This window comes from Sesamum indicum, linkage group LG13 (assembly GCF_026168435.1).
Source record: "Sesamum indicum cultivar Baizhima isolate 11 linkage group LG13, ASM2616843v1, whole genome shotgun sequence".
Classification (NCBI taxonomy): Eukaryota; Viridiplantae; Streptophyta; class Magnoliopsida; order Lamiales; family Pedaliaceae; genus Sesamum; species Sesamum indicum.
The window spans coordinates 16,875,643-16,899,662 of NC_142669.1; the positions used below are offsets into that span (position 1 = coordinate 16,875,643).

A 24,020-nucleotide genomic window follows, 5' to 3' on the forward strand; every position below is an offset into this window, starting at 1 on the left:
CACGCGAAGATGGAACGCCTCGCAGCAACAATACTCGAGAAAAAAGCGGAAGGGAGAGAACAATTTGAAATACGTCCGTATATATATATTTGGGAAGGCGGTGAGGAGATGACCGTTACCCAATCAGCGCGTAACAGCTGCCCCTATTAAAAACGTAAATCGATGCGCAGCTCGATAAGAGACACGTGGACAATCGTAAGGATATCAAGAAATGCAAGCGAGCCGTCGGACAGAGCTGTTCAACTTCTTGAAGTGACTACACTTCAAAAAGTGGGGGAGTAATGATGGAGGGAAATAATAAAAGACTAATATACCCTTAGTATGAATGGTAGAGACAAAGGCGTAAAAAGAGAGATTAAACCCATCACTCACGTGGATAATCTCAGAAACGGTTAAGGGCAATCTTATACCCGAAAAAGGTGGGCCACGATCGCGAGATGACCTGTCGTGGAAGCGGGTATTAGGATCGTGCAGAGGACACGAAAAGGGATCAGTATAAAAAGAAGAAGGAAGAGAGAAAAAAGGGTTGGTCTGGCTTTTATATTTCACTTTTCATATTCTTTAGTATCTCTTTTACCGGATAAAATTCTCTATACTGACTTGAGCGTCGGAGTATCTACGCCGGTACCAAACCCGGCTAGGTAACGCTTGTTCTGTTTTCAGGATATAAAGGGTTCGACAGAGTGACAGGGACGATAACAAGCGCGACCCGCGATCTCGGTCGGATCACATCGTATGTTTAGCATCTCTGAATTTTCAGGTTGGAATCTTTTTCCCTTTTGTTTTTCTTGAACTGGTTTGGGTTGTCAATCTGCTCTCTTCCCGTGGTGCTTGTTTGAATTATCGAGATGTATCTTTCATTTTCTGGACTCCCCTCTTTCGTGGCGAAAAGTCCTTATATTGTGTTTGTTTCTTCCAGTAAACTCAACCTTTTCCTTAATATTTGAAGAATTAATGTAGTTAAGTCTTCTGCTTAACCGGAAATCATTTCGTCCAACACTTATGATTCTATATTAGATGTCGTAGCTTTTGAATGATAGCTCACTTTTTAAGCTTTCGACCTCTTCCCCACCCTCCCCAACACACACTTGGGAACTCGAAGAGGTAGATAGATGATATTTTGACCTTTTTTGTTTGAAATGCTCAAGCTAGTGAGATAAACGTATGGGTTCTCATCTGAAGGTGTTGTGTTTCTTTTAAATCGACTACTATAGTCGTCAGAGGGTAAATTTGCTAGATGGACTTCAAGCAATGCAATAAAAGGTTCTGTTTCTTCTTTTCTTTAGTTCCTTTATCTTCAGAATTAGGACTAAACTTCCTTTTCTATTTTCCCATGGCATCCACTAATGTTAATGTTTTCTATTTTCCGCAAAAGATTATTCCTTATATTCTGGAAATCCAGAATCTAAATGCTTCGGTGTTTCTTGTGACAAATCATTTAGCCGCAATAATCTGCTTTTAGTCATCTGTTATCATCAAAAGAGTTGATCATTCAACCAATTTACAGAATGAAAATTTTGTGGCTGGAGCATTTGATGACATCTTTGAGTTTTCAGGAGATCACCAATTTGATGCTGGAAGCCTCGTACAAAAGTGAATTCTTTTCGTTTTCTCTACCGCAATTTTTACTAATTTACCCCTATTATATGCCGATGTGCATTCTCATCTTTATAGGAACAAATGGTGAGACATACTACAACACAGCAGTATCAGTGTCTTGTGTACAAAACTTCCCCAAAAGCTGTCGTCCTGTTGTTGGTATACTTAAGGGTTTTGCTGGGTTGGGTGGTGCCATTTTGACTCAGATATATGCCGTGTGCATTCTCCAGACCATGCTTCCCTGATATTTATGGTTGCAGTTGGGCCAACAATGGTGGTGATTGCTCTAATGTTCATTGTCAGGTCTGTGGGTGGTCACAAACAAATGCGGCCATCCGGTAGGTTCACTTAAGCCATACTGTTATTAGAATCTTAACGGTCATCCTATTTGTCATTCTGCTGATTTGCATTCTCATCCCTGTTGCATTGAGGTTTTAGCGGGAGCCACGAACATCAGTGGAAGAGGCGCTTCTACCCGAGTCACAGAAAGAAGGGCCTAGCAACCGAAGACACAGGTGAAGATAATATTCAGTGAAATTGAAGACGGAAAGCCCAATGAAGTGGATTTGCTTCCAGCTTCGAAGAGGCAAAAGAGAATTGCTCAACTTCAGGCAAAGCTAGCCCAAGCAGCTGCAGAAGGAGCAGTGGGAATCAAGAAAGAAGGCCACACACAGGGGAGGACTTCACTTTGATGGAGGCATTGATAAAGGCAGATTTTTGGCTTATTTTTTTCTCTCTTCTGTTGGGTTCTGGTTCTGGTTTGACTGTGATCGATAATTTGGGGCAGATGAACCAGTCCTTGGTGTATTTGTTTCCATGATAAGCATTTGGAACTTTCTTGGCCATATTGGTGGTGGTTACTTCTCCGGGAAAATTGTCAGGTATGCTGAATTAATCCCTTTAACTACAAACAAGACATGCTTTAATTTTCATCATGTCGATCTTCAATGCTTCCTCCAATTATGAAACAGGGATTATGCATAATATCCAAGGCCGATAGCTATGGCTGGTGCACAAGTAATAATGGCAGTTGGACATTTCTTCTTTGCTATGGGTTGGCCCGGAGCAATGTATGTAGGAATTCTTCTTGTAGGGCTTGGCTATGGGGCACACTGGGGAATAGCACCTGCTGCCACCTCAGAGCTGTTTGGTTTGGAAAAGTTTGGGGCTTTGTACAATTTCCTCACTCTTGCAAATCCTGCTTGTTCTTTAGTATTTTCAGGTCTCATAGCCAGTAGCATATACGACAGAGAGGCAGAAAAACAAGCTCATGGGTGCCATCCTAGCCAATGTAGCTTATTATCTTCTTTTTCAAGCTTCGTCTTTCTTGATTATCCCCTCTCAAGTGTGAAGGTGCCATTTGCTTCTTCTTAACTTCCATGATCATGTCCGGGCTTTGCATCATTGCAGTTGTTTTCAGAATGATTATTGTTCATTGGACAAAGACTGTCTATGCTCACCTCTATAGAAGATTCGGAGGTAAGCTGATGGGGTTTTTTATTTTGTGCAAGGTTTCTGGTGTTATTACCTTGCCTTGATGGCCTGTATCTCTACACCATTGTTGATGAGCAATGGGAGTATGAGAAATCACCCCATAAAGCAGTAGCAAGGAGCAATATCGGTGGTTGAATCGTTGAATGAATACTCTTTCTGATTGTGGTATCCATATATTATTTCCTTTCAATCACCATTTGGCGGCTGAGTGAGATATGTAATTGTTCGGTGATGTATTTGTACATTCTCTATTCATTAGACTTTTGAAATTATTTGGCTAAACTTCGATATCCGAGGATAGATTGCTTAATGAATATTATTTTTGGTTTGTACTGTTACCTCTTGTGGATCTCTCTGCCTAAAGATACTGATGTTTTGCAGTATTAGTCTCTTTGTTATAGTTCACACAAACATGGAAATAAAAATGAGACATTTTATTGCGTTCGAATCTGTAAAGAAAAGTGAACATTATTGTTTTTGTATTCGTTTCAAGTAGGTAAAAGTGTTTGTTTGCATTGAGTATAATTTATGAATTGAATGCAGTGCAGTCCCTTCTTATTTCTCCTTGGTTTCCGATTTTTACGCCAACCCGGCCAAGCTTCGTCATTGCTGTGATAAAAGCTCCATTGAAGTCACCAGAGTTTTGGGCAAAATCCATCACAGTAGGTTGAGATGCTGGGTCAGTGAACAGCACCTGATCAGATGTAAACAAACCTTTCCCTCCGACTAGATTCTGAAAGTAGACATTGTCAAATGTTTGTGGAGTTACAGGGTCCATGTTTATAGCTATCTGTGGGTCCACATTCTGTGGGCATTCTTGCATCAACTGCTGTGCATAGGTTGGATCCAGGGCAGGGTCAACAGGGTTGGAGGGAGAAAATGAGTAGAGCCGGTTTGCGACACGGTTGCAGTGGGAAAATCCTAGTGTGTGAGCTCCTGATAGTGCAATCATATCAATCTGGGACAGATTATTCTTTGCAAAGATGGTGTTGAGTTGGATGAGATTGAAAGTTGGCTCTGGTAAATTTCCTGCTACGCGAGAAGCTTGGGAAATGAGTCCGTCACGCCTTCCCAGTTCCACGTCGTATGCAGGACCTCCAGCCTGAAACTCATTTATGAACAAATGAACCATGACAAGATTTTGATTTTGAAGAGATTATATCAGCAATAGACGAATCCTGATTACCAGGAACACAACATCTCTAGCAGCAATAGCTAAAATGTCGGCACATGATACTATGCCAGGGCACTGAGCCTCTACTGCTTGTTTTGCCTTGACAACAGTGTCAAAGCCATCTCCTGCTAGTGACAGATTGTCTGGAGCATCTTTCTCGGCATCATTATTCGGTGAAGCAATAACAACAGAGGCATCACATCCCTACAAATCAACGCAGAGGAAATAATAACAAGGTTTGTGAAATCAATCTCCCTGCTGCATTAATCACAATATATATATCTGATATTGACGTATTGTTTCCATGGTAGCTTTCAATCATCCCCATGATCACGATCACAAGTAAATTCCTGCTTGCTTACTTTCTGTTGTACAACTTAGTAAGTTACTTGGAAAATCTTGATTTCTTGCTGCCGTAAAGTAACTGCTTATTGATTTTTCTATCGTAGGCCACCCTTATTGACTTGGTTTAGCTTTTACATAAAAAAATGGGTTGTGAAAATTATGATTCTCAGGAAAAATGGACCGCGCGATGGTTCAATGGGTTCAAGCAAGATTCTGTTTGATGCGCGCAGAAAGGTGTTTGGTACCAAATACTTGTAAAAGAAGTAGTAGAAAGTAATGGAATGCATCAGAGTGGCTACCTCGACAAAACAGTCATGGAAATAGAGGCGAAGAGTGGCTGGAATGGTGACGAACGTCTGGTTTATCTTTGTTCGCACAACCTGCCGGACAATGGCCTCAACATTTGGACAGCTTGAGCTGTAAAAGTTCTCCATCAGTTGCGCTTCACCCATCCTCGTCACGATCAACATTAATATCAAGAAACACAAACTCTTGCAGTAGTACTTATCCATTCCCTCTCACTCTCACATGCACAATTGATTGTAGGAAGAGAAGTTGGTGTAATATATATTGAAGGGATTAGTTAGAATTGAGCAATAGGATGACGAGTGTAGGGAAAGAAAAAGGTTTGTTATACAAGGTTGTTTAGTTGTACGTGTTTGGTCTATAAGACCGCAGGGTTCTTCAACCTGTAACGGATTAGATTACTGATTATTTATGTGAAGTTGAAAAATTATCTTTAAATACGATGATTTGCTTCTACCCTCTTCTCCATCTTCCTCTTGTTTGAAATTTCATTCTATTGATCACACAACTGATATATAATTAATTAATTAATTAATTTAGAACCTGACTCAATCAACTTTAATTTTGTTTATATTCTTAGTAATCCAAGTCGGGGTACACGAAATTGAATTTAATGCAGTACTTAATCAACAAGGGGAAGGTAGGGAAGACTGAGAGTTAATGGTAATATTTGTTTAATTTGACAAGTGAAAATGACATGGTAACAGATCCCATCCACCACCAACTCTCATACGCTAATGTTACTTTGATGCAATAATTATGACAAAAAACGTTACTATTTTCAAGCAAATCCCATATGCTTAATTAGCTTGAAATTTGAATTTTGTTTAATTAGATTGGCCAAACCCACACGGGACTCACTCACCCTCTCTACCCAATTGTCCTAATCTACTAAACCATATTTTTTCAACTATTTCCCCTTTTTGAAATTAAATAACTGAACCACTATCTATAAACATGAAAAATGGGACACTGATTCTGCTTCTGCTTCTGCTTGGCTTCCCAAACAACAAGTACTTAAACTTCCATCCTAGTTGAGACATCCAAAAATAGCCCGACTTACACACTCATTTAATTAATTATATAGTATAGTATTAGCACCCTCAGCTTCATTAATCTATAACTACTAAAGCATCATAAGCTGCCAGGTTTTTGCTGATTCATAACTAATTAAACACTTGAGTTTTTATAATTTGATGAGAACCACCTAATCCCAACGTCAATTCTCATGCGCCCCGAATCAATCACAAATTTACCTACTAATGAAATGGCTACACATGTATATTACTAATTTTACTCACTTTGTTTGTGTTTATTTTTAACTTTTAATTTTTGAAACAATAATTGAATTGAGATATATTTGTTTATACGTGATGTGAGCAAAAAATGTGGTGCTCGGTCCACTTAGAGTGGAAAGTAGTGAAATAAGTGTTATGAAGTAAAAGAGCGTAAATAAATGAATTGAGAGTGTTATTCCTCCTTTACTACTGGCAATTGGTACGAAGAGAGCTAAATTCTCCCAACATTCGGATTGATCCCCATGGGTAATTAGTTGAACCATTGTTGGGCAACTCTGTGAAGATGGTTACCAACACACAGCACTTGACCTCAGTAGTATAATGGTGGAGAAGGGCAACATTCTCAAAACATAATAGGTGCTCCTGAAGATCTATGGTTCTATCGTACTTGAGCAAATTGGGTTCATTCCAGTTGAGGAGGAGTTTGTCTACCAGGATTTTTTTGCTAAAGGGCGTGCTCTTCTGCTCCCCTAGGGAGACTTCAAAGACATGCCTCTGCAAGTCCAAGAGTTCCTACAAAAATTTATCAATGTGCGCCCTTCAGTCGCTGGGGCACCTTTTCATGGGGAGGGTGCTCTTGTCTTCTCTTAGAGGGGATGTCATATCATAAGGTTCCCTGTACATTAAAAGTCGAGTTAATAGAGACATTAATATTAGGTAATAATAATGGTGAAGTCGCTGAAGTATCTGTTGGAGGTCCTATAATAGAGGGGAACCATCCTCCAAGAGGGGGTATCCAATGAGGTATTAGCTCTGGTGTTGGTAACTTATATTATTCTCACATCTTAGTTTCCATAGACAGTGCCAACAATTTGAGCCAAAAATGTGGTGCTTAGGTCCACTTGAAGTGTAAAGTAGTGAAATAAGTGCTAAAAAATAAATAAGTGCTAGAAAATACCCCATGGATTCAAGTAAGGTGCCTAGCAGTTGGAGGATTCCCTCTCGGAGGAAGGCGGGAGTACATTGTAGATGAAAGTATATTTTTTGGATAATGATGTCTTTTCGAATTTTCAAGAAGGTAGTTAAGGATTAGCCTTCTTCTAGCCGAGTCCAAAATTTTTGGGTTTATATACTACTTTTGGCTAGAGGAGCCACGTGTCCTTGAGGGGGCTACTGAATTCTAATCTGATTCTATAGACGTGCCCCTAAATACCTTATGTGGATGCCACTTAGGCCACACATGGACGCTATGTGATATGTGCTTTGACTTTGGCTAGGAGATTTTAAATCCTTAACTTCCTTGTAGGCCTATGAAGTCTTTTTGTGATTACGGCCCTCTTGTTTAGTTCGATTGCTTCTTTTGGTCAGTTTGGTTCCTTGAGCACCTCAATTCTCTAGGGGCTCTACCTGAATTGGGTTCCTTGGGGGCATGTTAGACCCTTACCCAAATTTGCCCTTTCGGGGTGTACTTTGGACTTTGCATTCCTTTAGGCACTTGCTATTAATCTTTCTTCCTTTTAGATTGTTTGAGCTTCTTTGAGCGAGTCCATTTTTTATAGGTATCAGTACTTATTCTCATTAAAAATATATTAATTTGACATCACAATTTAATATAAAATACAATCTTATTAATTAATTTAAACACATACCTATTTCACACGAAAATATAAACAAATCTGAAGGCATATATTTACAACTGAAAATTCAAAAGGAAAAAACAAACAGGAGTAAAGCCCAGCCCATTACCTATTCTGCATATGTCATCGCTTCTAAAATGATAGACAAACTATCAGCCCAGCCATAATTTCCCATTTAGAAATGGGCTGGCTGGCGGCCCAAAAACATTCAGATATATTCAAATTCTCACGAAAATCCAGACTACTGAGTCTGAGTCTGAGTCCGAGTCAGCGCTCAAGACAAGCGCAGAGAGTGCGTATAGTTTCAAATTCCTCAAGGAATGGTTATGGACGTAGAAGAGACTGGAACCGGCTTGAAGTTTCCTTATTGGAACCCGCTACGAAGGCGTTTCGCACCGGATGCTCCATTTTTCGCCGCTGGTAGCATAGAAAGAGAACTCCTCGCCAAACAAGTAAAACGCTCCTTTTATTTTATGACTAAATTCAGCTTAAAGAGCTGTCTAATCGATTCATTCAGAATTTACTTCCGATTTGTACTAGCTTGTAATACCATTACTTTTTTGAGTAACTAGTATGGCGTGGAGGAGTTCAGTTCGTGAATCAGTTGAGACTAACAATTTGTTTTTGTTTTTTGTTTTTAATTTGCGGTACCAGTTAATTTGATTGAACTGGCGTTTGATGATGACTGATAACTCGTGGGCTCGCTTAAATTTCATTTATTTGTGTGAGAATTTTCTTCAGCTGAGTTCTCTGCTGCTGCTGCTGATTCCTGCCTAAACAAACCGAATATTTCCTTAATTCCAAATCATAGATTTCATTTCTGCTAATTCATCTAGACGGCACTTGATAAATTCTCTGAGGAACAAAGCAAAGGACCAAGTTAGTTAACCACAGAAAGCATACGGCCATGAAGTAAATGAGCAATTAAAAAAGGGATAGAAGGAGAAGTCTGATGTACAGCTATAGCATCTGAGTCTGAGTTTCAAATTTTGGAAGTTCCAATTTGTAGGAGGGGATGCTAGGTAAATAAGAGAAAAGTTTGCAGTGATTTATAATATTCTGCAGGCCTGTCTAATTTCCTTTTTGTGTTTTTGTAACCTTTCATTTTTGTTATTTGGATTTATTGATCTTCTGATGAACATGTTGTCCATGTTTATATACTTCATTCAGGACTTGGATATAGAATGAGATTTTTCTTGCAATATAAGATTCGTCTAGCAGGAATTCTTGAGCATGATTTCACACTGCTTGAAGGCACTGACCCACAGTTCTGAAATTTGTCACTTGGCATTGACCAGATGATGCCAACTTTCTGTCCTTTAGTGCTTCTTTGCATATATGTTGCTGAGTACATTGCAACACATTTTCAATTATCATAAACTCTTTCTTTTCTAGGTTGCTTTGGATTTAACAGAGGAAGAAAAACAGCAGATACGAGAAGGAGTGGAAGATTGGGGAAGCAGGTATCAACAGTCTCCTTGTCAATCTAGTGTTTAGGAGTTTTTAACACTTTGAATTGTCAAATGGCGTCACAGGGAATGATGACTTACAGGTTTACATCGTTTTGTCTTTCCTTGATAAACCAGCAGCATATAACAATCTAACATGGATGCTATCTTTAGCCTCTTTACAGTCTTTAAGTGTATGATATTGTCTTTTTTTTATGGAAGCCTTTACAAGTGAGTGTGGTTATACTCATTTAGTACGCATATTGAGCTTGTTTTAATGAATTAGGACAAGATATTCAGAACTTTTGTTATTACTTTCATACCAATTCTTTGTGATTGTGTACTTTGCTCCTGAACACCTGTAGCTTTTTTACTTTTATCTTCTTCTTCCCTTTTTTTCCCCTCTCCATTTCTTTGGGCTCTTGGGGGAGGGCGGTGGAAAATTTATAGATTGTTGTCAAAATTGTCGTCTAAACTATTTTACCTCCAAAAATTGTTTTGATCAGTGAAGTGTTTTGCCAAATCGTTGGTTGTGGAGCATATCTGAAATCTTTGGAGGACTTTGAAGATCATTATAATGCACGGCATATGGCATCTTGTTCAGTCTGCTCACGAGTATATCCAACGTCACGCTTACTTAGTATACATGTATCTGAAGCTCATGATTCTTTCTTCCAGGCAAAAGTTGCCCGTGGATATGCTATGGTAATTTTTTTTCCAATTCTTCTTAGTATAATTTTTGCATCCAGTGCTAACCATCTCTACCCTAGAAGGAATTTATAGAATCAAACTTTTACTATTATTATTGTCCAGAGTAAAAGATTGTCTCTTGGAAACTAGTTTTTTAATATTTTCTTACAGTAGTATTCTTGCTATCAACCTAGGACATTTTGTGTGTCAAATATTTCTCCTGTATCGTTTATCATTTTTCCACTCTTTGTTTCTTAGTCGGGCTCTATTGTTGTTCAGGCACTTGGGTGTGCTGTTGGAATTATTTCTTATGAAAATTCTTATTTTATTGTGTTCTAGTATGAATGCCTTGTTGAAGGTTGTGATGCCAAGCTGAAGAGCTACAAGAGCCGGCATCAACACCTAGTTGACAAGCATAAATTCCCCCCTTCATTCGAGTTCTTCAAGAAGGCTAAACCATCTAAAAGACAGAGGCAGAAAGTCTTGCGCAAACAAGCATTGCACAAGACAGAAAATGCATCAACTGAAATGCAAGTGGAGCAAGAAAACATCGACAATCTTGTTTCAGCAGTCTCAAGATTAAGCACTTCTGATTCTCCTTCATCAATCAGTTTTGGACGCCGCCATACTCGTGGTCTTGCTTTTGTGCCTCGAGCCATTCAGAAAGAGAGAAGACCGGACCCTTCACCAGAGCAAATGAAAAGATAGCAGGAATTCCTCGACTTTCTTGGTTAACCAGATAGGTGGCAATGTCTTTCTCTACCAATGGGGTCTGAAAGTATTTTGTATAAAATGCTACATGTCTTTTCAGTTTTTGCTGGAGTGCTTCTGCAATGCCCTGCAGTAATTTGCTGAGCCACTCAATTATATGCATTTTTCTGTGAAGAAAATTTCTGTAGAACCATCAATTTTGTGAAGAGAAATTAGAGATTCACGAGTGTTCTTCTTTCCACCTTTGATCCAAGTTAGTTAGAGGGGCGTATTAATATTTCCCCACGTTTTACCATGCCGCTCTAATTATATCCTGTTAAGTTCTTGGACGGAGCATAACATAGCCCGTCCGTCCATCATCTCCGAATCAAGCGAGTTGGGTATGAATAACACCACCCGTCAATTTACATGGAAAAGTTGTTGGGCAGATTTCCGAACTTGAATCAAAGATACAATAACAGAAGCAACGCAAACGTAGAGTAAACAAGTTCAGTCGCGTGTTTTTGGCTCATGATTATACAATGCAAATTTCAGAGTTGGTCAACAAGCTGGAGTCTCTTCAGAGGTTTCAGCAGCAGAGGCAAGTAGCAGCTGTGGGTCAGCGGCCACGGTGCCTTCTCTTCGTGCTCTTCTACGCTCGCGCTGTAACCTGAAGGACTCTCTTTTCCTTGCTCTATAACTATTGGGGTTTTCTGGTTGCACAACGCGGGGGTAAACGCTTACCTGCAAAATATTAGCTAGTTGTAAGCCATAACGAGTTCTTTCACTACTAGAAGTGTGGAAAATTTGGAAGGGCTACGAAGACGAACCTTTTTCCTATCGGGTCCAAACTTCTCGAATTTGACTAGCCCATCAATCAAAGAGAAGATAGTGTGATCCTTGCCCAGCCCAACATTCTTCCCCGGGTGAAACTATGGGAAGGGAAACAGGAGTTAGATGATGCTTAAGCGGAATATAGATATATAAAGTTTCATAAACGGTGCGGCTTGCCAAACCTTTGTTCCGCGTTGGCGGACGATAATGGAGCCAGGCTTGGCCACTTGGTCGCCGAATATTTTGACTCCAAGCCTCTGTCCCGGCGAGTCGCGTCCATTTTTCGTGCTTCCAGCTCCTTTCTTGTGTGCTGACTCAATTGTCAGCGGCGGTTTAATCGGAAACGAAATCGAGACACTTTTTCCGACGTGAATCGAACCCAAGTCGCCTCGGAGAAAGGAAGAGGAACCAATTGACAGTCCTTTGAATGCCCCTGCCAGACTGAAACTCAAACTCAAACTTGCAGCCGCCATTATTAAGCCTGAAAAGAAGGAGAAAGCAAAGTGATAAGGGTTATCCGTTGTTCGGAGCAAAAGTGCAAAACCTTATCCTTGGTTGGGAGTCCCTCACGGCCGCGGCAGCCCAGTCAAAGAGTCAAGCTTATTTTAATAGACAAACGAGAGTCACAAAATTGAAGAAAAAGAGAAACTGTGGAGAGTGGGATTTGAACCCACGCCCTTTCGGACCAGAACCTTAATCTGGCGCCTTAGACCAACTCGGCCATCTCCACCTTATGCCCCTACCTTTTCATAATATAAAATCATATCTAGTAGACATTAATCATCCTAATTAAAAGTAAAACTGCCTAAATCTTGAATTATTTATAAAATATACTTTTACATATACACACATATTTATATATAAAAAGTATTATAATTAAAAAATTTTTTAATATAGTGTATATATATATATGTTATATACAAATGTATGTTCGTGCAAACGAAGGTGGGTAGGGGGTGCCGGCATGATTTCGCTCCCCATTGCCCACCTAGATGTTGTGTGGAGACGGGAGAATGAGAGACAGCTTGGAGAAGTAGGGAGGCAAGGATGCTGTGTGAGAAATAGATTGTGGGGAGGTAGAGGTGGGGGGGTGGTTGGCGATTTGGGGGAGACGATTTTTTCTTTTTTATTTTTTTATTTTATATGTTGTATTATATTTTGGGACAATAGTGGAGTGATATGCAAATTTCCGTTGATAATATTTGTAGGTTGAAAGTTGTAGTCTGATTGAGAATAATAAAGAAAACCAAAAGTGAATTTATAGTCTCTCAGTCTTCCTTCCATCCACATTTCCCCTTCCTTCTCCTTCTCTCCATTTCTTCATTCAGAAGGATGGCGGTGGTGTTGACACCTCTCCCTCTCTCCTTTCAGCGTTCCCTCTATCTATGTCCATGCCGCACTTCCTTTCAATCTCCTTCAAACATTCCTCGTCGATTCATTACATTCGCAGTTGTTAAGAGGAGCCCCAAACGTCTCAAGTACTCTTCCCCTCGATTTACTAAGGTATAATCCCCGTCCCTCTCTCTTACACGCTCTCCAACCCTCCCTATCGATGCTCGCTCAAAGATACTCAACAATTACCTTTTGCAGGAGGATGGATTATTGTATGTTGAGGTTGATCCGTGGGGGGCCGACTCTTGGAAATTGGACCCCATTGTTGAGCTCTTGAAACAAGGAGCTGTTGGAGTTATTCCAACTGATACTGTGTATGTTGATACTTGTCTAAATTTTATTGGTTTTGGGGGGTTATCATGATCATTCAACATCTGGAGCAGTAACCTCAACCTTTGTTGAGAACTTAGATATTGACGTTCGAATCAGAAGAATATAAACTAATTATGTTGTTAAGCCTTCTAACGTAATTCCTCGGAACAAGTGCTAAACGGCTACAAACATCACATCTGTTTCAGCTGAGACCATTATAGCATGTGCCCACTGCCAAGCATTTGCGGAGAAAGTCAAGCTAAAACCAAATCATGTAGGACCAAGAATATTAAAACAGTGAATTACATCAGATTGTTGTGATCTTAAAATTGTAGCAAAGAATCATGTCCTGATTCTTAATTGGATTGATACAAGATACAGTTTGAGTTTAATGTTGTTGAGATGAAAACATCTATGTCTTATTTTGTTTATGTAATTGGATAGGAGAGACGAGTCCAATATGTTGAAGTTGTTTATTACTTGCTGGTTTAGGATAATTGCTCTTCTTCTGCATGAAAAATTGTATTGTGTTGACAAGCTAAAGAGTCTGTCTTTAATTTAATTTGTATGAATGTTTGAGCAGAGTAGAACCTAAATAAAAACTAGAATCTCATTTACTCTATAATTTTGTTTAATAATAGGTATGCAATAGCTTGTGATCTGAGAAACAACTCAGCCATTGAACGGTTGCGTAGGTAGGTACTGTGGATTTTTCTTAAAACCAACTGCCAAGCTCAGGGTTTTAATGTTTTATCCTTTTGCATTCCTGATCTCTTTGGTGACGAGTATGTATGTTTTCTTTCCAGAATAAAAGATATAGAACCTTCAAAGGCAAGTTGCAAATATTGCTGATCCTCATACATGATATCTTCATGGCGCTCTCAAGTCACCCACCTGATTTGCATTTTCTTTTTGCCCATCGAAACAGGCAGTTGCATGTCCATGCATTAATTGTATTCGCCTATTGTCTCTGTTGTTTGTATGCATGCGTGCTCATGTCTTTTTCACTTTTGCAGCCACTTAGCATTTTATGTCACTCTTTCAAAGACATTGACAAATACACTACAGGATTTCCTCGTGGCAATGGCCAAGGTCTTACAAACATTTTCCGAGCTGTTAAACATTGCCTACCTGGTCCGGTAAGTGTAAGAAATTATTGTGTTCTTCCTGCTAGTAGTAAATCTAATGACTCGATCAAATCATGTTGTCAGAGGCCTTTATATATCGTACCCACTTATAAAGTCAGCAAATAGAAGGTTTTGCCTTTTTCTCTTCTTTCCTTTTTTTTAAAAAAGAAAGAAATATTGTATTTGCCCAAGCATATTACTGTCAAGTATCGGGTATTATTGTTGTGGCTTTTGCTGCTATTCATTAATCTCTAGGGCCACATTAATGTTCTGAATCTAGTATATTGTCTGGTCACATGTGCGTTTAAGTTTGGTGGCTTCCTTCAATTCCCAACTGAAAGGTTTATAATAGTAGTTAAAACTTCTTTATCTATCAGTACACTTTCATTTTGACTGCAAGTAAGGAACTGCCAAAGCAATGCATACGATATGGAACTACAGCTTCCAAGTATGCATCAAGGAAGAATGTAGGTGTTCGTATACCAGATGATCCTGTTTGCCAGGCAATACTGGAGAAGATGGAAGCCCCTTTAATATCCACAAGGTAGACTGTAAAGCTAGATGTACTTCAGGGCATTATTTACTTTCTTAGACCCTTTAATATGGTGATATGGTGACCAAAAGATTAGAAAGAATGCATTTCAAGGAACAGTTGATTTTCCAAATAATTCAGTGTTGATATTGTTATCTTCGAGTATCCTCACACTAGAGGACTTTGTTCACTTCTGCCTCAGTGTCAAGTCGCCAAAGGAGAATGAATGGATGTTAGATCCGGTCGTGATAGCTGACGTATATGGACCTGAGGTACTTTATTTTTCTTGGATCTCTACCAGTATCTGCAATTTTACTTTGCAAGTTTTGATTTAGCCATCCTTCTTCTATTTTGAGCTCTTCCTCATTTTGTGCAAACTCTTGTTGTTGCATTTAACAGCCAAAAATCTTTTTAAATATTCTGTAGAATCAACATATGTCAATGCTCTGGTATTTATCTTCAGAACTGTATTTCTCTGGAACTGATTTTAAATTGTTTGTCTACTTGGAGATTATGTAGTTCTGGGAAAGACTGTTGACAGTTACTGTCTTACTGCCTGCATTTTACATATTTACTACAGCTGCATTCCTGTGTACTAGAACTATTTGTACTACCCCAAATTGTTGGCATTCTATTGTCTGTTTCACCATGTGATAGCTTCTGAGTTGCTTTGTGTTCCAATGAGCTAGGGTCTTGATTTTGTTGTTGCCGCTGGTACTAGAGTTGCTGATCCATCTACTGTGGTGGACATGACTGGGAGTTTGCCTCGAATAATACGACAAGGAAAGGTAAAATCTGCATGGTGTTACATGTCACTAGTTAAATCATTAAATAACTAGTGCAGATTGATAAACCAATGTTGGTATAGCAGTTTTCCCCTGTATTTGATCTGTACGTGCAAGGGAGAGCTTAGGAAAAAGGCATTAGTTTCAAGAATCATCTGATATATAGAATTTAGCATCATAGTTGGGGAATGATGTTGAAAATAATGACTATTAAGTACCTGCTGATTGAATGGAAGATAAGATTGAGAGAAGGCTATTACGTACCATTCTTCACATAAGATGTAATTGGATGTTTTACAATCTGAATTTTGTTCACCAGGTTACTTGACATTTTTGGCCCCTACTCTGCTGTTTTTGTTTTCCTTGTCAGGGTCCTAAGCAGCCGTGGATGGTTGCAGAAGAAGAAGAAGAAGAAGATTCTGATGTAAAGGAAGACCACGTGGTCCCTCGTGTAGCTTAGGTAACAATTATTGCACAACTATTGAGGGATCTTGTACAGTTGTTGAATTAAGTGGATCATACCTCTCATTTTAATCACTTTGTAAATTTGGTTGGACATAGTTTAATTCATTGAGCTCAAGGAGATGGGTTGCACTTGCATGTAAATAAATCGATCTTCATCTGATTTTTTGGATTTGTAGGGGAGATGAGATGAGATGAGAGGAGAGCAACTTGTGTTGGTATGGTAATTGAATTTGAAGGAGAAAGCGTGGGAGTGGGCGCCAAAGAAACAGTTTTCGCTAAACCAAACCACGTCTACGTCAACACCCTATTCTTCCCTCCCTCCCAACTCTTCAAATATTCAAAATTTTCACTAAACTTCCACTGTACGCTGCAATAAACTCCAACTACTTTCATTCTAGTTTACTCAAAAAACGTTTAAATATCCCGCGCGCTCTGAAATAATTTCCGCTCTTATTTATACCACCGTACCATACTACTCTCCCCTCAAAAATCCCTTCTTGTTTTCTTCCTCCTCGTCCCTCAATCCAACCTATCAATCAAAAAAATGCCTTCCATCCCAGAAGAACCTCTCCTCGCTCCCAACCCCGACCGCTTCTGTATGTTCCCCATTCACTACCCACAGGTCTGGGAGATGTACAAAAAAGCAGAAGCTTCCTTCTGGACCGCCGAGGAAGTTGATTTATCTCAGGACCTCCGCCATTGGGAAGCCCTCACCTCCGACGAGAAGCATTTCGTCAAACACGTCCTCGCCTTCTTTGCTGCCTCCGATGGTATCGTTTTGGAAAATCTCGCTGGACGCTTCATGAAAGAGGTCCAGATCTCCGAGGCCCGTGCCTTCTACGGCTTCCAAATTGCCATTGAGAACATTCATTCCGAGATGTACAGTCTTCTGCTTGAGTCTTACATCAAAGACTCGGCCGAGAAAAACCACCTCTTCCGCGCAATTGAGACCGTTCCTTGCGTGGAAAAGAAGGCCAAGTGGGCCATGCGCTGGATTGATGGCTCTGAATCCTTTGCTGAGCGGTTAGTCGCCTTTGCTTGTGTTGAGGGGATATTTTTCTCGGGGAGCTTCTGCGCCATATTTTGGTTGAAAAAGCGCGGGATGATGCCGGGCTTGACTTTCTCCAATGAATTAATTTCGCGAGATGAAGGTTTGCATTGTGATTTTGCGTGCCTGCTTTACAGTTTGTTGAAAATGAAGCTGAGTGAGGAGAAAGTGAAAGGAATAGTGGCGGACGCAGTGAATATAGAGAGGGAGTTTGTGTGTGATGCGCTGCCTTGCGCGCTGGTGGGGATGAATGGAGATTTGATGAGCCAGTACATTGAATTTGTGGCTGATAGACTGTTGAATGCTTTGGGCTATGGAAAGTTGTACCATGTGCAGAATCCATTTGATTGGATGGAATTGATTAGTTTGCAAGGGAAAACAAACTTCTTTGAGAAGAGGGTTGGGGAATATCAGAAGGCATCAGTCATGTCTAGCTTGAACGGCAATGGTGCCACCCATGTGTTCAAGTTGGATGAGGATTTCTGATTTATGGTATAGACACCCCTTGATTATCAATTCTTGTTAGGAAGGATCTGCTTGTTTGTTTTTTATTTTTTGAAAGTGAAATCTGGGGATTTCTCTTTACTACTGTAGCTGTTCAAAATTTGTAACTTCTGTATTTTTGTTTCTTCATCTTTTCTCAGTTGAGGAAATTAAGAAACAACAAATTATTATACATAAATATGATGGTCTCTTGTGCATAGTCAATAGTTTGAGAAAGATCGGTTGGTTTCAAGGCTGATAGTAAAGCCTAAAGTGATAGTTGGATTAGTAGGGCTCGTGGACATTGCTTTATTTTGCTTGCAAGCAGATCCATGAATGGCATTTTTTATATAGTTTTTATCTTGATAGTTTGTGTTTCTTCTCTTTCACCTGTCTAAGCTGAAAGCACAGCATAAGAAAGTGTTATCCTCTCTTCTTGCATGCTTAATCCGCAAGCAAATGCAGATGATTTATAACCATTTGAGAAATCTCATGTAATGTAGTACTCCTATGAGTCTTCTCATTCTCTCTTAGACGGAATTGCAGATGGTTGATAATGGAGTCACTGTCATTACAATCTATAACAATGACAGAACTACTATTGAAGGGAAATGTTTTTCTCCATGTTCAATTCTCATTAACCAGTTCAAAAATGGAATAGACTACACACTTATTGTGCAAAATAGGGTTTTGACAGTGCAAGCAGCATGTTGAATTCTCCATTACTTTTTCTTATGCATCTCCGAAAGAGATAAATATAGATAGAACCTCAACAAACTCTTACACAAGAACAATTTAGCTGAAGAATAAAATTATAGGACATCCGAGTTCCTATAGTGAGAGGTACACTTCTGTGATCCTAGAAAGCCCAATAAAAATGACACGGATAGCATGTCGTTGCATTCTATTTTAAGTTTTCTCCAATCTGAAACGGTTCGCGAGATAGTGTCGTCTCATGCCACATACCATTTTTAGGAGTGTATGTGACAAAAGTCACTGGATGCTAAAAGCACTGTGTGCGTGCAGATGCAAGCACCAATCTAAAGCACAATATTGAACTTCCCACTACGAATAAATGCCTCCATCACATTAGGTCACCAATAAAGGAAACAAATTTTAGATATTGGACAGTGTATTATGCAGGACTGCCACATAAACAGCAGGCTTGTGCAAAGCAAACACTTTACGTTGGCACAAGAGAAGGAATCCAAGCAACTTACTGAATAAGTTCAGCAAGTTGTTCGGACACAAGGCATCGCTAGATTTACATATGAAAGCATACTATGCAATGAGGAAATAACAGCAACATTCCAGTAAGCAAGACGCGTAATAAGCATGTCAACTCTGTCAAGAGGTTACCAAGAAAGAAAAAGGCTTCAAAAACTTGAACAAATCAAAAATAAAGTAAAGCAAAACAATATCGAGACTTCCTTATTTGATTGGCTACAGTACCAGACGGTTTTTAGTCAAAATTATGTTGATGAGAAACTAGTATTTTCTTGACTATCTCAGCTAACCAAGGAAAATTCCTATGGAAGGAGTCCCCGCCAAGTTATACAAAGCAAATTCCCCATCTTATCTTGGAGGAGGTGGAGGCATATTAGATTTTGCAAATCCCACCCATGCAACAATCCCAACTGCTAGGATTATCCAGCCAAAGATGTCATACTTGAGATCACTACTTTTGCTCTTCTTGGTAGTCTGCTGCTGTAGAAAAGGTAGCATACAGTGGTTAATCAATATGTGGCGAATACCAAGAATGAAACAGTCAAAGTAACAACTGCCACCAACAGGTCAACAGGAAATACAGAATAGATAGATAAAAACTTCCTGTATTTCAAAACTAAGAGTAAAGTCAAAGGAGAAGGCTATATTTAGACTCTTACACAATAGTTCCCAAGACGAAAATTTACTCACAGAAATAGTTGCATACAACAAAGATTGTTATGCCTATGAATGCAAGAGAACATGCATAAGTGGTATAACTCTAAAACAAGTACTGCACCAATACATATATAAAGCATTCAAGTGGCTCAGGTAGCAAAAACTCGGGGAGAATGATAATATGAACAGGAGTTAGGCATGGCAAATCCTGTTCTTATTTACCCTTCCAGATTCCTCAATTTCCCCTCAGGCATGCTTGATCAGCTTGCACAAAAAAAAGCATGTACATGCACCACATATTTACAGAGTCGACAGTATCTTGGTGGCGGCCCACAGATGTTCCATAAAACCATTAAGACCAGTAAGTTCTTGGTTTGGATGAAGAAACAAATAAAGAGAGAAAGGAGGGAAAATTGCACTATTGGTCCCATAGGACAGAAGACGTACTTTGGGTCTCGCACATTGCATGTAAAATTTTTGGTCCAACAGAATTAAAAAATGTTGCAAATGTGGTCCAAACCTAACAGTTTGGTCCCGTTGGATTAGTTTATGGGACCACATCCGCAACGTTTTCTAATCCTATGTGATCAAAAATGTTAATCTCATAAAGTACGGGACAAAAAGTGCAATACCCCCATCCTATAGAACTAAAAGTGCAATTTTCCCTAGCAAGGAAGAAGAAAAAACAACTTCTAAGATTAGCTAAAAAGGAATTGGCTAGCAGCATATATAGCTAATGGAGGTGTAGAACGATAAGAGTGAGGTAGTGTATACTTTGTGTGGAAGAAAAATCATTGAAGGAGTGGTTTCTCTTCTCAACTTTGTCCTAGAAAACAACCTCCTTACTTGGAAAAGCAAAATGAGGTTCCATTACATTTTCTTTTTTGGGGGGAAAGGGTTTCCCAGTATCAGAATGCCCCACACCCTCTATTATTCTTGGAAGGAAAAGAAAAGAAAAGAGAACATCTGAACCAAAATAACAATTCAATCCCCAGTGATTCCACAAATCAAACACAACCTCAACTATTGCTGCGTACAGTCTATAGAAGCATTTTTCTACTACGATTATCAAATGATGTACAAAGAAAATAAACATGAAATGCATCTGAACACAGATTATTTACCTTCGTACTAGAAGATGATGAAGGGCCCTGTCCCATAGCCTGCTGAGCCAAACCATGCTTGTGGATCTCCACATGTAACTCAGGAGCCTTAAAACCACCCAAAAGGAGAAGGGGGGGGGGGATTACATAATTCATGAGCCAATACAAAAATGGTAATATTTTAAGCGACACAGGAAAATCCAAAAAAGGTTCAAATAGTAAAAATATATTGCAGCAAATAAGAACTATAAAATATCCCCATGCTCTTGAATACATTCAACAAGGTAAAGATCCATTATAGTTATCAGACACCTGATTAAGCCATCAAAATATGAGTGACAAACAGAAGCTACTAAATTCTAATGAAGAACTAGCAATATCCATACCTTGGAAGCCACTTCTAAAGACTTCTTGTAAAGTTCATTTTGTGGTTCCTGCAGACAAAATGACAACAAGGCAAAGCAATTCAGCAAGGGAACTGGAAGCAAAAACAGCAACTCCTTATTAAGTAATATACCACTTCATATGCTTGCTCAAAGTAATGGGTAGCCTTGTCGAAGTAACCCTTAGCCTCATCAAGATCAGGAATGAGAAATGCATTAGATGTGTATGCATTTCCGAGGCACCAGAGTGCATCATGCTTTCTAGGGTTAATAACTAGTGCCTCCTCCAACTTCTCAATAGCATCTACAAAAAATTAAATAACTAGCGTTTGGTTAATATCACAATGTCTTAAACCTCTACCCTCAACTGCATGCCAAAAAATCATCCATCCAATAAGCCATTCAACATAGAATATCAACATAATTCTTTTGCAATTTTTTTAACTAACAGTAAAATAAGTCTATCACAGTTGTCGTCAGAATTAAAACAAACCATACAGGAAAAAAGTGATGAATTAAAACCACCCAAACAGCAAGCAGAACAGAGTAATCCAAATTATAAATGCCGAAAAGCATATGCGGTTCCACTAATTTAATTAGAGAAACTAATTCTATCACACTTGCGATGAAATTTAACAGAAATTTCAGGAAAGAGACATAAGAAAAGCAACATAAAGTAGAAGAGCAAGTATACCTTGAACCATCTTCTTGGAATCCGGACCGTTCTGAAACTGCGACAATTCCAGCAAGACTCCTCCCCATCTGGTCAAGTTCTGCATCAATCAAGCCAAGATTAAGGAATGAAGGAGAAAAAAGAAAGCAGAAAAGCGTGTACGGACATCGGCGTCGAGAGGGTTTTTGGCGTAGGTAGCTTCGGCGGTTCTGCGAGCGTGCTCGAAGAAAAGGAGGCGATCGAAATCGCTGGACATGTCCATGGTATCGTGGAGCGATACAGAAATTTCTGCCCTAACCTCTCAACTCTACTCCCCTATATGAAGTGCTGTAGATCTTTGGATTGAGAAACGAAAATATAACCGTATGGCAGTTACTACTGAACTGATTAGGGCTAGGCTAGCTGCCTCTTTGCTTTGGTGCTGCTTTTATTGAGAGAGAGAGAGAGAGAGTACCAACCCCAGTTTTGCCTTTTTACTGAATTGGGGCGCAGTAGTCTACTTTTTCTTTCTATGGGTGGGCGGGGGAGGAGGAGTATGAACCCGAGTAGGGTTAATAGTGTGTTTGCACGCGCTCTCCATGAGATTACCAGTTGAAACTTGGACATTGGGTCTTTCACACTTGAAGACGGCCGTCGTTACACGCTCGTCCCAGCCGATCATGCCACGTCATCACTATGCTTTTTTCTCATAGTAGCCAAAATAATTTTTTTTTTAAAAAAAAGGTAAAATATAGTACATGTGATGTGGAGGTGAACATCCAATCCATTGGAGTAGATGATGGGGTATACATAGGTGGTTTGGGCTATTATGATTTGTGGCAACTTGGAACCAAGGAAGGGATTCTCCACCTTGAGGAAGGAAATTAATTGCTTGGAAGGAGGTTGTTTTTGTGGCATGCATGCTCAATTGTTCATGGAAGATCAGCTCCTACACAACAATTTTGGAAACTCTTTATTTGGATTTTTTTAAATACCTTCGTATTAACATCACTCGAACTGTACTCAAGTTATTACATCAAAAAGAAGCCTTGCATGTCATTCTCAACACATTAATATATACGGACCATTGTAGCCGTAGATCTTATTATAAATCAAAGGTGGTCATAAATCGTACAATTAAACCACAATTATAAACATTGGCTCTTCCCAATCAGATACAACTTTTGCTACTATTCTATTCCATTTTCTTTTAAGAATCAACTCTGAATACTGACTTGAACTTCAGAGAGTTATCGCTGAAAACCTCGCAAACTTGGTCTCAACGCTTTGTCTCTTTTGCAGGCTTAGTTTTCTTCTTCAGAGAATATCTTTACTTTGGAGTTGCAAATACACCAAAAATCATCACTAAAATACCTTAAATATATATTGTTGCTTTTTGCTAAACATCATACATAATTTTTGTACACATAATGTGTGTGTATATATGAAATGAAATAAAACATGTAACAAAGACTTCAATAAAAAAAATTAAATCCGGTCATTCGCTAGCTGTTGGCGGATTTGTCATATGCTGATTGGAGTCCCATTCCTAGCTAGAACTAGAAAATGGAAAAAGCTATAATCTGAGCTTATTACAGAAGTGATGGAGCTGAAATTTGATTTATTTGCCATTTTATGTATGTTGTTGGGTTGGCATGTACCAAATAAAGTTTCTCATTATGGATATAACCTAATTAAGGGAGTGATTGCAACAACTTTTACTTTTTAGAAGTGGTTTTTATAGTAAAAGTAGAAAGTTATAACATAATCAAAAGTGAGTAGTGTTTGTAAAAAAAATAAAAAATAGATAAAAGCTAAATTTGATAGTATTTGAAAAAAATTACTTTTAAAATAAACTTAATTGATGAAAGATTGTTTTGTTCCTATGTGTTAAATAGATATTATTTTTTTGCTTATTATTTCACTTGTTGTTTGTCACTAATAATTAGTTTTCACAAAATATTATAAATTTTATTTCGATTAGTACTTCATATTTATGTTTTTAAAAATATTAGAAAAATATGTTTAATTTAATAATACTCCTACTAAGTAATACAATTGGTGATTCATACACAATAATTAAACTTGCATGGTTGAAAAAAAAATAATTATTTTATTAATTAATCAAATAATAGTATGTGAAAGAAATAATGTAATTGATGATATAGCACATAAAATATTAAATATGTGAGAGTGTGAATTTAATTATTGTTAAAATTAAAATTATTTAAAAACTCCGTTATCAACTGAATATATAATTTTTAAAATAAATTGAAATCGGTAATGTTGAATTAAGATTATTATAATAATGATAAAGTACTTAAAAATAAAGTTAAATTTATTTACAAAAAAATCAGAGCAATTCAGCCATGTCAGTGGCCTGATTCAAAAAAGACAAA

General features: G+C 38.7%; 6 protein-coding genes, 1 long non-coding RNA gene, 1 other non-coding gene and 1 pseudogene across 12 annotated transcripts; 5 read left to right on the forward strand and 4 right to left on the reverse strand.

The window, feature by feature from the left end:
* The first annotated feature begins 767 nt into the window (after nucleotides 1–767).
* Nucleotides 768–3,535, forward strand: LOC105176331 (uncharacterized; annotated as a pseudogene). The gene is made up of 4 exons (XR_016063544.1): nucleotides 768–1,263; nucleotides 1,508–2,480; nucleotides 2,571–2,952; nucleotides 3,111–3,535. The product of XR_016063544.1 is annotated as an uncharacterized LOC105176331 (transcript).
* Nucleotides 3,509–5,361, reverse strand: LOC105176241 (peroxidase 51). The gene is made up of 3 exons (XM_011098973.3): nucleotides 4,912–5,361; nucleotides 4,280–4,471; nucleotides 3,509–4,195 (listed from the first exon to the last, which is right to left on the reverse strand). Exons 1-3 carry the CDS (start codon nucleotides 5,122–5,124, stop codon nucleotides 3,620–3,622), a joined length of 981 nt encoding a protein of 326 aa, XP_011097275.1. The 5' UTR covers nucleotides 5,125–5,361; the 3' UTR covers nucleotides 3,509–3,619.
* On the forward strand, nucleotides 4,365–5,374 carry LOC110013056 (uncharacterized). Its single transcript, XR_016063545.1, has 2 exons — nucleotides 4,365–4,503; nucleotides 4,783–5,374. It is a non-coding gene; the product is annotated as an uncharacterized LOC110013056 (long non-coding RNA).
* A 2,652-nt stretch (nucleotides 5,375–8,026) lies between these two features.
* LOC105176242 (nucleic acid binding / zinc ion binding protein) lies at nucleotides 8,027–10,883 on the forward strand. The gene is made up of 4 exons (XM_011098974.3): nucleotides 8,027–8,245; nucleotides 9,189–9,256; nucleotides 9,748–9,946; nucleotides 10,271–10,883. Exons 1-4 carry the CDS (start codon nucleotides 8,114–8,116, stop codon nucleotides 10,637–10,639), a joined length of 768 nt encoding a protein of 255 aa, XP_011097276.1. The 5' UTR covers nucleotides 8,027–8,113; the 3' UTR covers nucleotides 10,640–10,883.
* A 162-nt stretch (nucleotides 10,884–11,045) lies between these two features.
* Nucleotides 11,046–12,056, reverse strand: LOC105176243 (large ribosomal subunit protein bL27c). The gene is made up of 3 exons (XM_011098975.3): nucleotides 11,638–12,056; nucleotides 11,452–11,553; nucleotides 11,046–11,365 (listed from the first exon to the last, which is right to left on the reverse strand). The coding sequence occupies exons 1-3, from the start codon at nucleotides 11,926–11,928 to the stop codon at nucleotides 11,183–11,185; spliced, it is 576 nt and encodes a 191-aa protein (XP_011097277.1). The 5' UTR covers nucleotides 11,929–12,056; the 3' UTR covers nucleotides 11,046–11,182.
* A 48-nt stretch (nucleotides 12,057–12,104) lies between these two features.
* On the reverse strand, nucleotides 12,105–12,185 carry TRNAL-AAG (transfer RNA leucine (anticodon AAG)). The gene has a single exon. It is a non-coding gene; the product is annotated as a tRNA-Leu (tRNA).
* A 242-nt stretch (nucleotides 12,186–12,427) lies between these two features.
* On the forward strand, nucleotides 12,428–16,296 carry LOC105176245 (DHBP synthase RibB-like alpha/beta domain-containing protein). 3 transcript variants are annotated; one of them, XR_002288208.2, is made up of 10 exons: nucleotides 12,428–12,958; nucleotides 13,046–13,161; nucleotides 13,801–13,854; nucleotides 13,966–13,990; nucleotides 14,176–14,298; nucleotides 14,664–14,830; nucleotides 15,021–15,090; nucleotides 15,540–15,606; nucleotides 15,974–16,063; nucleotides 16,245–16,296. XR_002288208.2 is itself a non-coding variant. In XM_011098980.3 (9 exons), exons 1-9 carry the CDS (start codon nucleotides 12,788–12,790, stop codon nucleotides 16,061–16,063), a joined length of 915 nt encoding a protein of 304 aa, XP_011097282.1. In that variant the 5' UTR covers nucleotides 12,439–12,787; the 3' UTR covers nucleotides 16,064–16,183. The 3 variants fall into 3 exon arrangements, 2 of the variants coding, with proteins under 2 accessions (XP_020554256.1, XP_011097282.1); XM_011098980.3 differs by lacking the exon at nucleotides 16,245–16,296 and having other exon boundaries at nucleotides 12,439–12,958; nucleotides 15,508–15,606; nucleotides 15,974–16,183; XM_020698597.2 differs by lacking the exons at nucleotides 13,801–13,854; nucleotides 16,245–16,296 and having other exon boundaries at nucleotides 12,432–12,958; nucleotides 15,508–15,606; nucleotides 15,974–16,183.
* Nucleotides 16,297–16,612: 316 nt separating this feature from the next.
* LOC105176244 (ribonucleoside-diphosphate reductase small chain) lies at nucleotides 16,613–17,824 on the forward strand. The gene has a single exon (XM_011098976.3). It carries the CDS (start codon nucleotides 16,613–16,615, stop codon nucleotides 17,600–17,602), a length of 990 nt encoding a protein of 329 aa, XP_011097278.1. The 3' UTR covers nucleotides 17,603–17,824.
* Nucleotides 17,825–18,896: 1,072 nt separating this feature from the next.
* Nucleotides 18,897–22,204, reverse strand: TOM20-3 (translocase of outer membrane 20 kDa subunit 3). 2 transcript variants are annotated; one of them, XM_011098983.3, is made up of 6 exons: nucleotides 21,809–22,204; nucleotides 21,664–21,742; nucleotides 21,104–21,273; nucleotides 20,973–21,020; nucleotides 20,608–20,694; nucleotides 18,897–19,303 (listed from the first exon to the last, which is right to left on the reverse strand). In XM_011098983.3, exons 1-6 carry the CDS (start codon nucleotides 21,902–21,904, stop codon nucleotides 19,175–19,177), a joined length of 609 nt encoding a protein of 202 aa, XP_011097285.1. In that variant the 5' UTR covers nucleotides 21,905–22,204; the 3' UTR covers nucleotides 18,897–19,174. The 2 variants fall into 2 exon arrangements, with proteins under 2 accessions (XP_011097285.1, XP_011097284.1); XM_011098982.3 differs by having other exon boundaries at nucleotides 18,897–19,306; nucleotides 21,809–22,203.
* Nucleotides 22,205–24,020: the final 1,816 nt, after the last annotated feature.

Bases quoted from the DNA above. Each gene is read 5' to 3' on its own strand.
- LOC105176243 (XM_011098975.3), bottom strand. From the start codon at position 11,928: ATGGCGGCTGCAAGTTTGAGTTTGAGTTTCAGTCTGGCAGGGGCATTC. The intron at 11,554-11,637 runs GTTTGGCAAGCC...CCCTTCCCATAG, and splicing joins TCCGCCAACGCGGAACAAAG to TTTCACCCGGGGAAGAATGT. The intron at 11,366-11,451 runs GTTCGTCTTCGT...AATATTTTGCAG, and splicing joins TTGGACCCGATAGGAAAAAG to GTAAGCGTTTACCCCCGCGT.
- LOC105176245 (XM_011098980.3), top strand. From the start codon at position 12,788: ATGGCGGTGGTGTTGACACCTCTCCCTCTCTCCTTTCAGCGTTCCCTC. The intron at 13,855-13,965 runs GTAGGTACTGTG...TTTTCTTTCCAG, and splicing joins GCCATTGAACGGTTGCGTAG to AATAAAAGATATAGAACCTT. The intron at 15,091-15,507 runs GTACTTTATTTT...CCAATGAGCTAG, and splicing joins CTGACGTATATGGACCTGAG to GGTCTTGATTTTGTTGTTGC.
- TOM20-3 (XM_011098982.3), bottom strand. From the start codon at position 21,904: ATGGACATGTCCAGCGATTTCGATCGCCTCCTTTTCTTCGAGCACGCT. The intron at 21,274-21,663 runs GTATACTTGCTC...AATTTTTTGTAG, and splicing joins TTCCAAGAAGATGGTTCAAG to ATGCTATTGAGAAGTTGGAG. The intron at 19,307-20,607 runs GTAAATAATCTG...CCTTTTCTACAG, and splicing joins CATCATCTTCTAGTACGAAG to CAGCAGACTACCAAGAAGAG.
- LOC105176242 (XM_011098974.3), top strand. From the start codon at position 8,114: ATGGTTATGGACGTAGAAGAGACTGGAACCGGCTTGAAGTTTCCTTAT. The intron at 8,246-9,188 runs GTAAAACGCTCC...TTTCTTTTCTAG, and splicing joins GAGAACTCCTCGCCAAACAA to GTTGCTTTGGATTTAACAGA. The intron at 9,257-9,747 runs GTATCAACAGTC...TGTTTTGATCAG, and splicing joins GTGGAAGATTGGGGAAGCAG to TGAAGTGTTTTGCCAAATCG.
- LOC105176244 (XM_011098976.3), top strand. From the start codon at position 16,613: ATGCCTTCCATCCCAGAAGAACCTCTCCTCGCTCCCAACCCCGACCGC.
- LOC105176241 (XM_011098973.3), bottom strand. From the start codon at position 5,124: ATGGATAAGTACTACTGCAAGAGTTTGTGTTTCTTGATATTAATGTTG. The intron at 4,472-4,911 runs GTAGCCACTCTG...GTTGATTTGTAG, and splicing joins TCCATGACTGTTTTGTCGAG to GGATGTGATGCCTCTGTTGT. The intron at 4,196-4,279 runs GTAATCAGGATT...AATGAGTTTCAG, and splicing joins CTAGAGATGTTGTGTTCCTG to GCTGGAGGTCCTGCATACGA.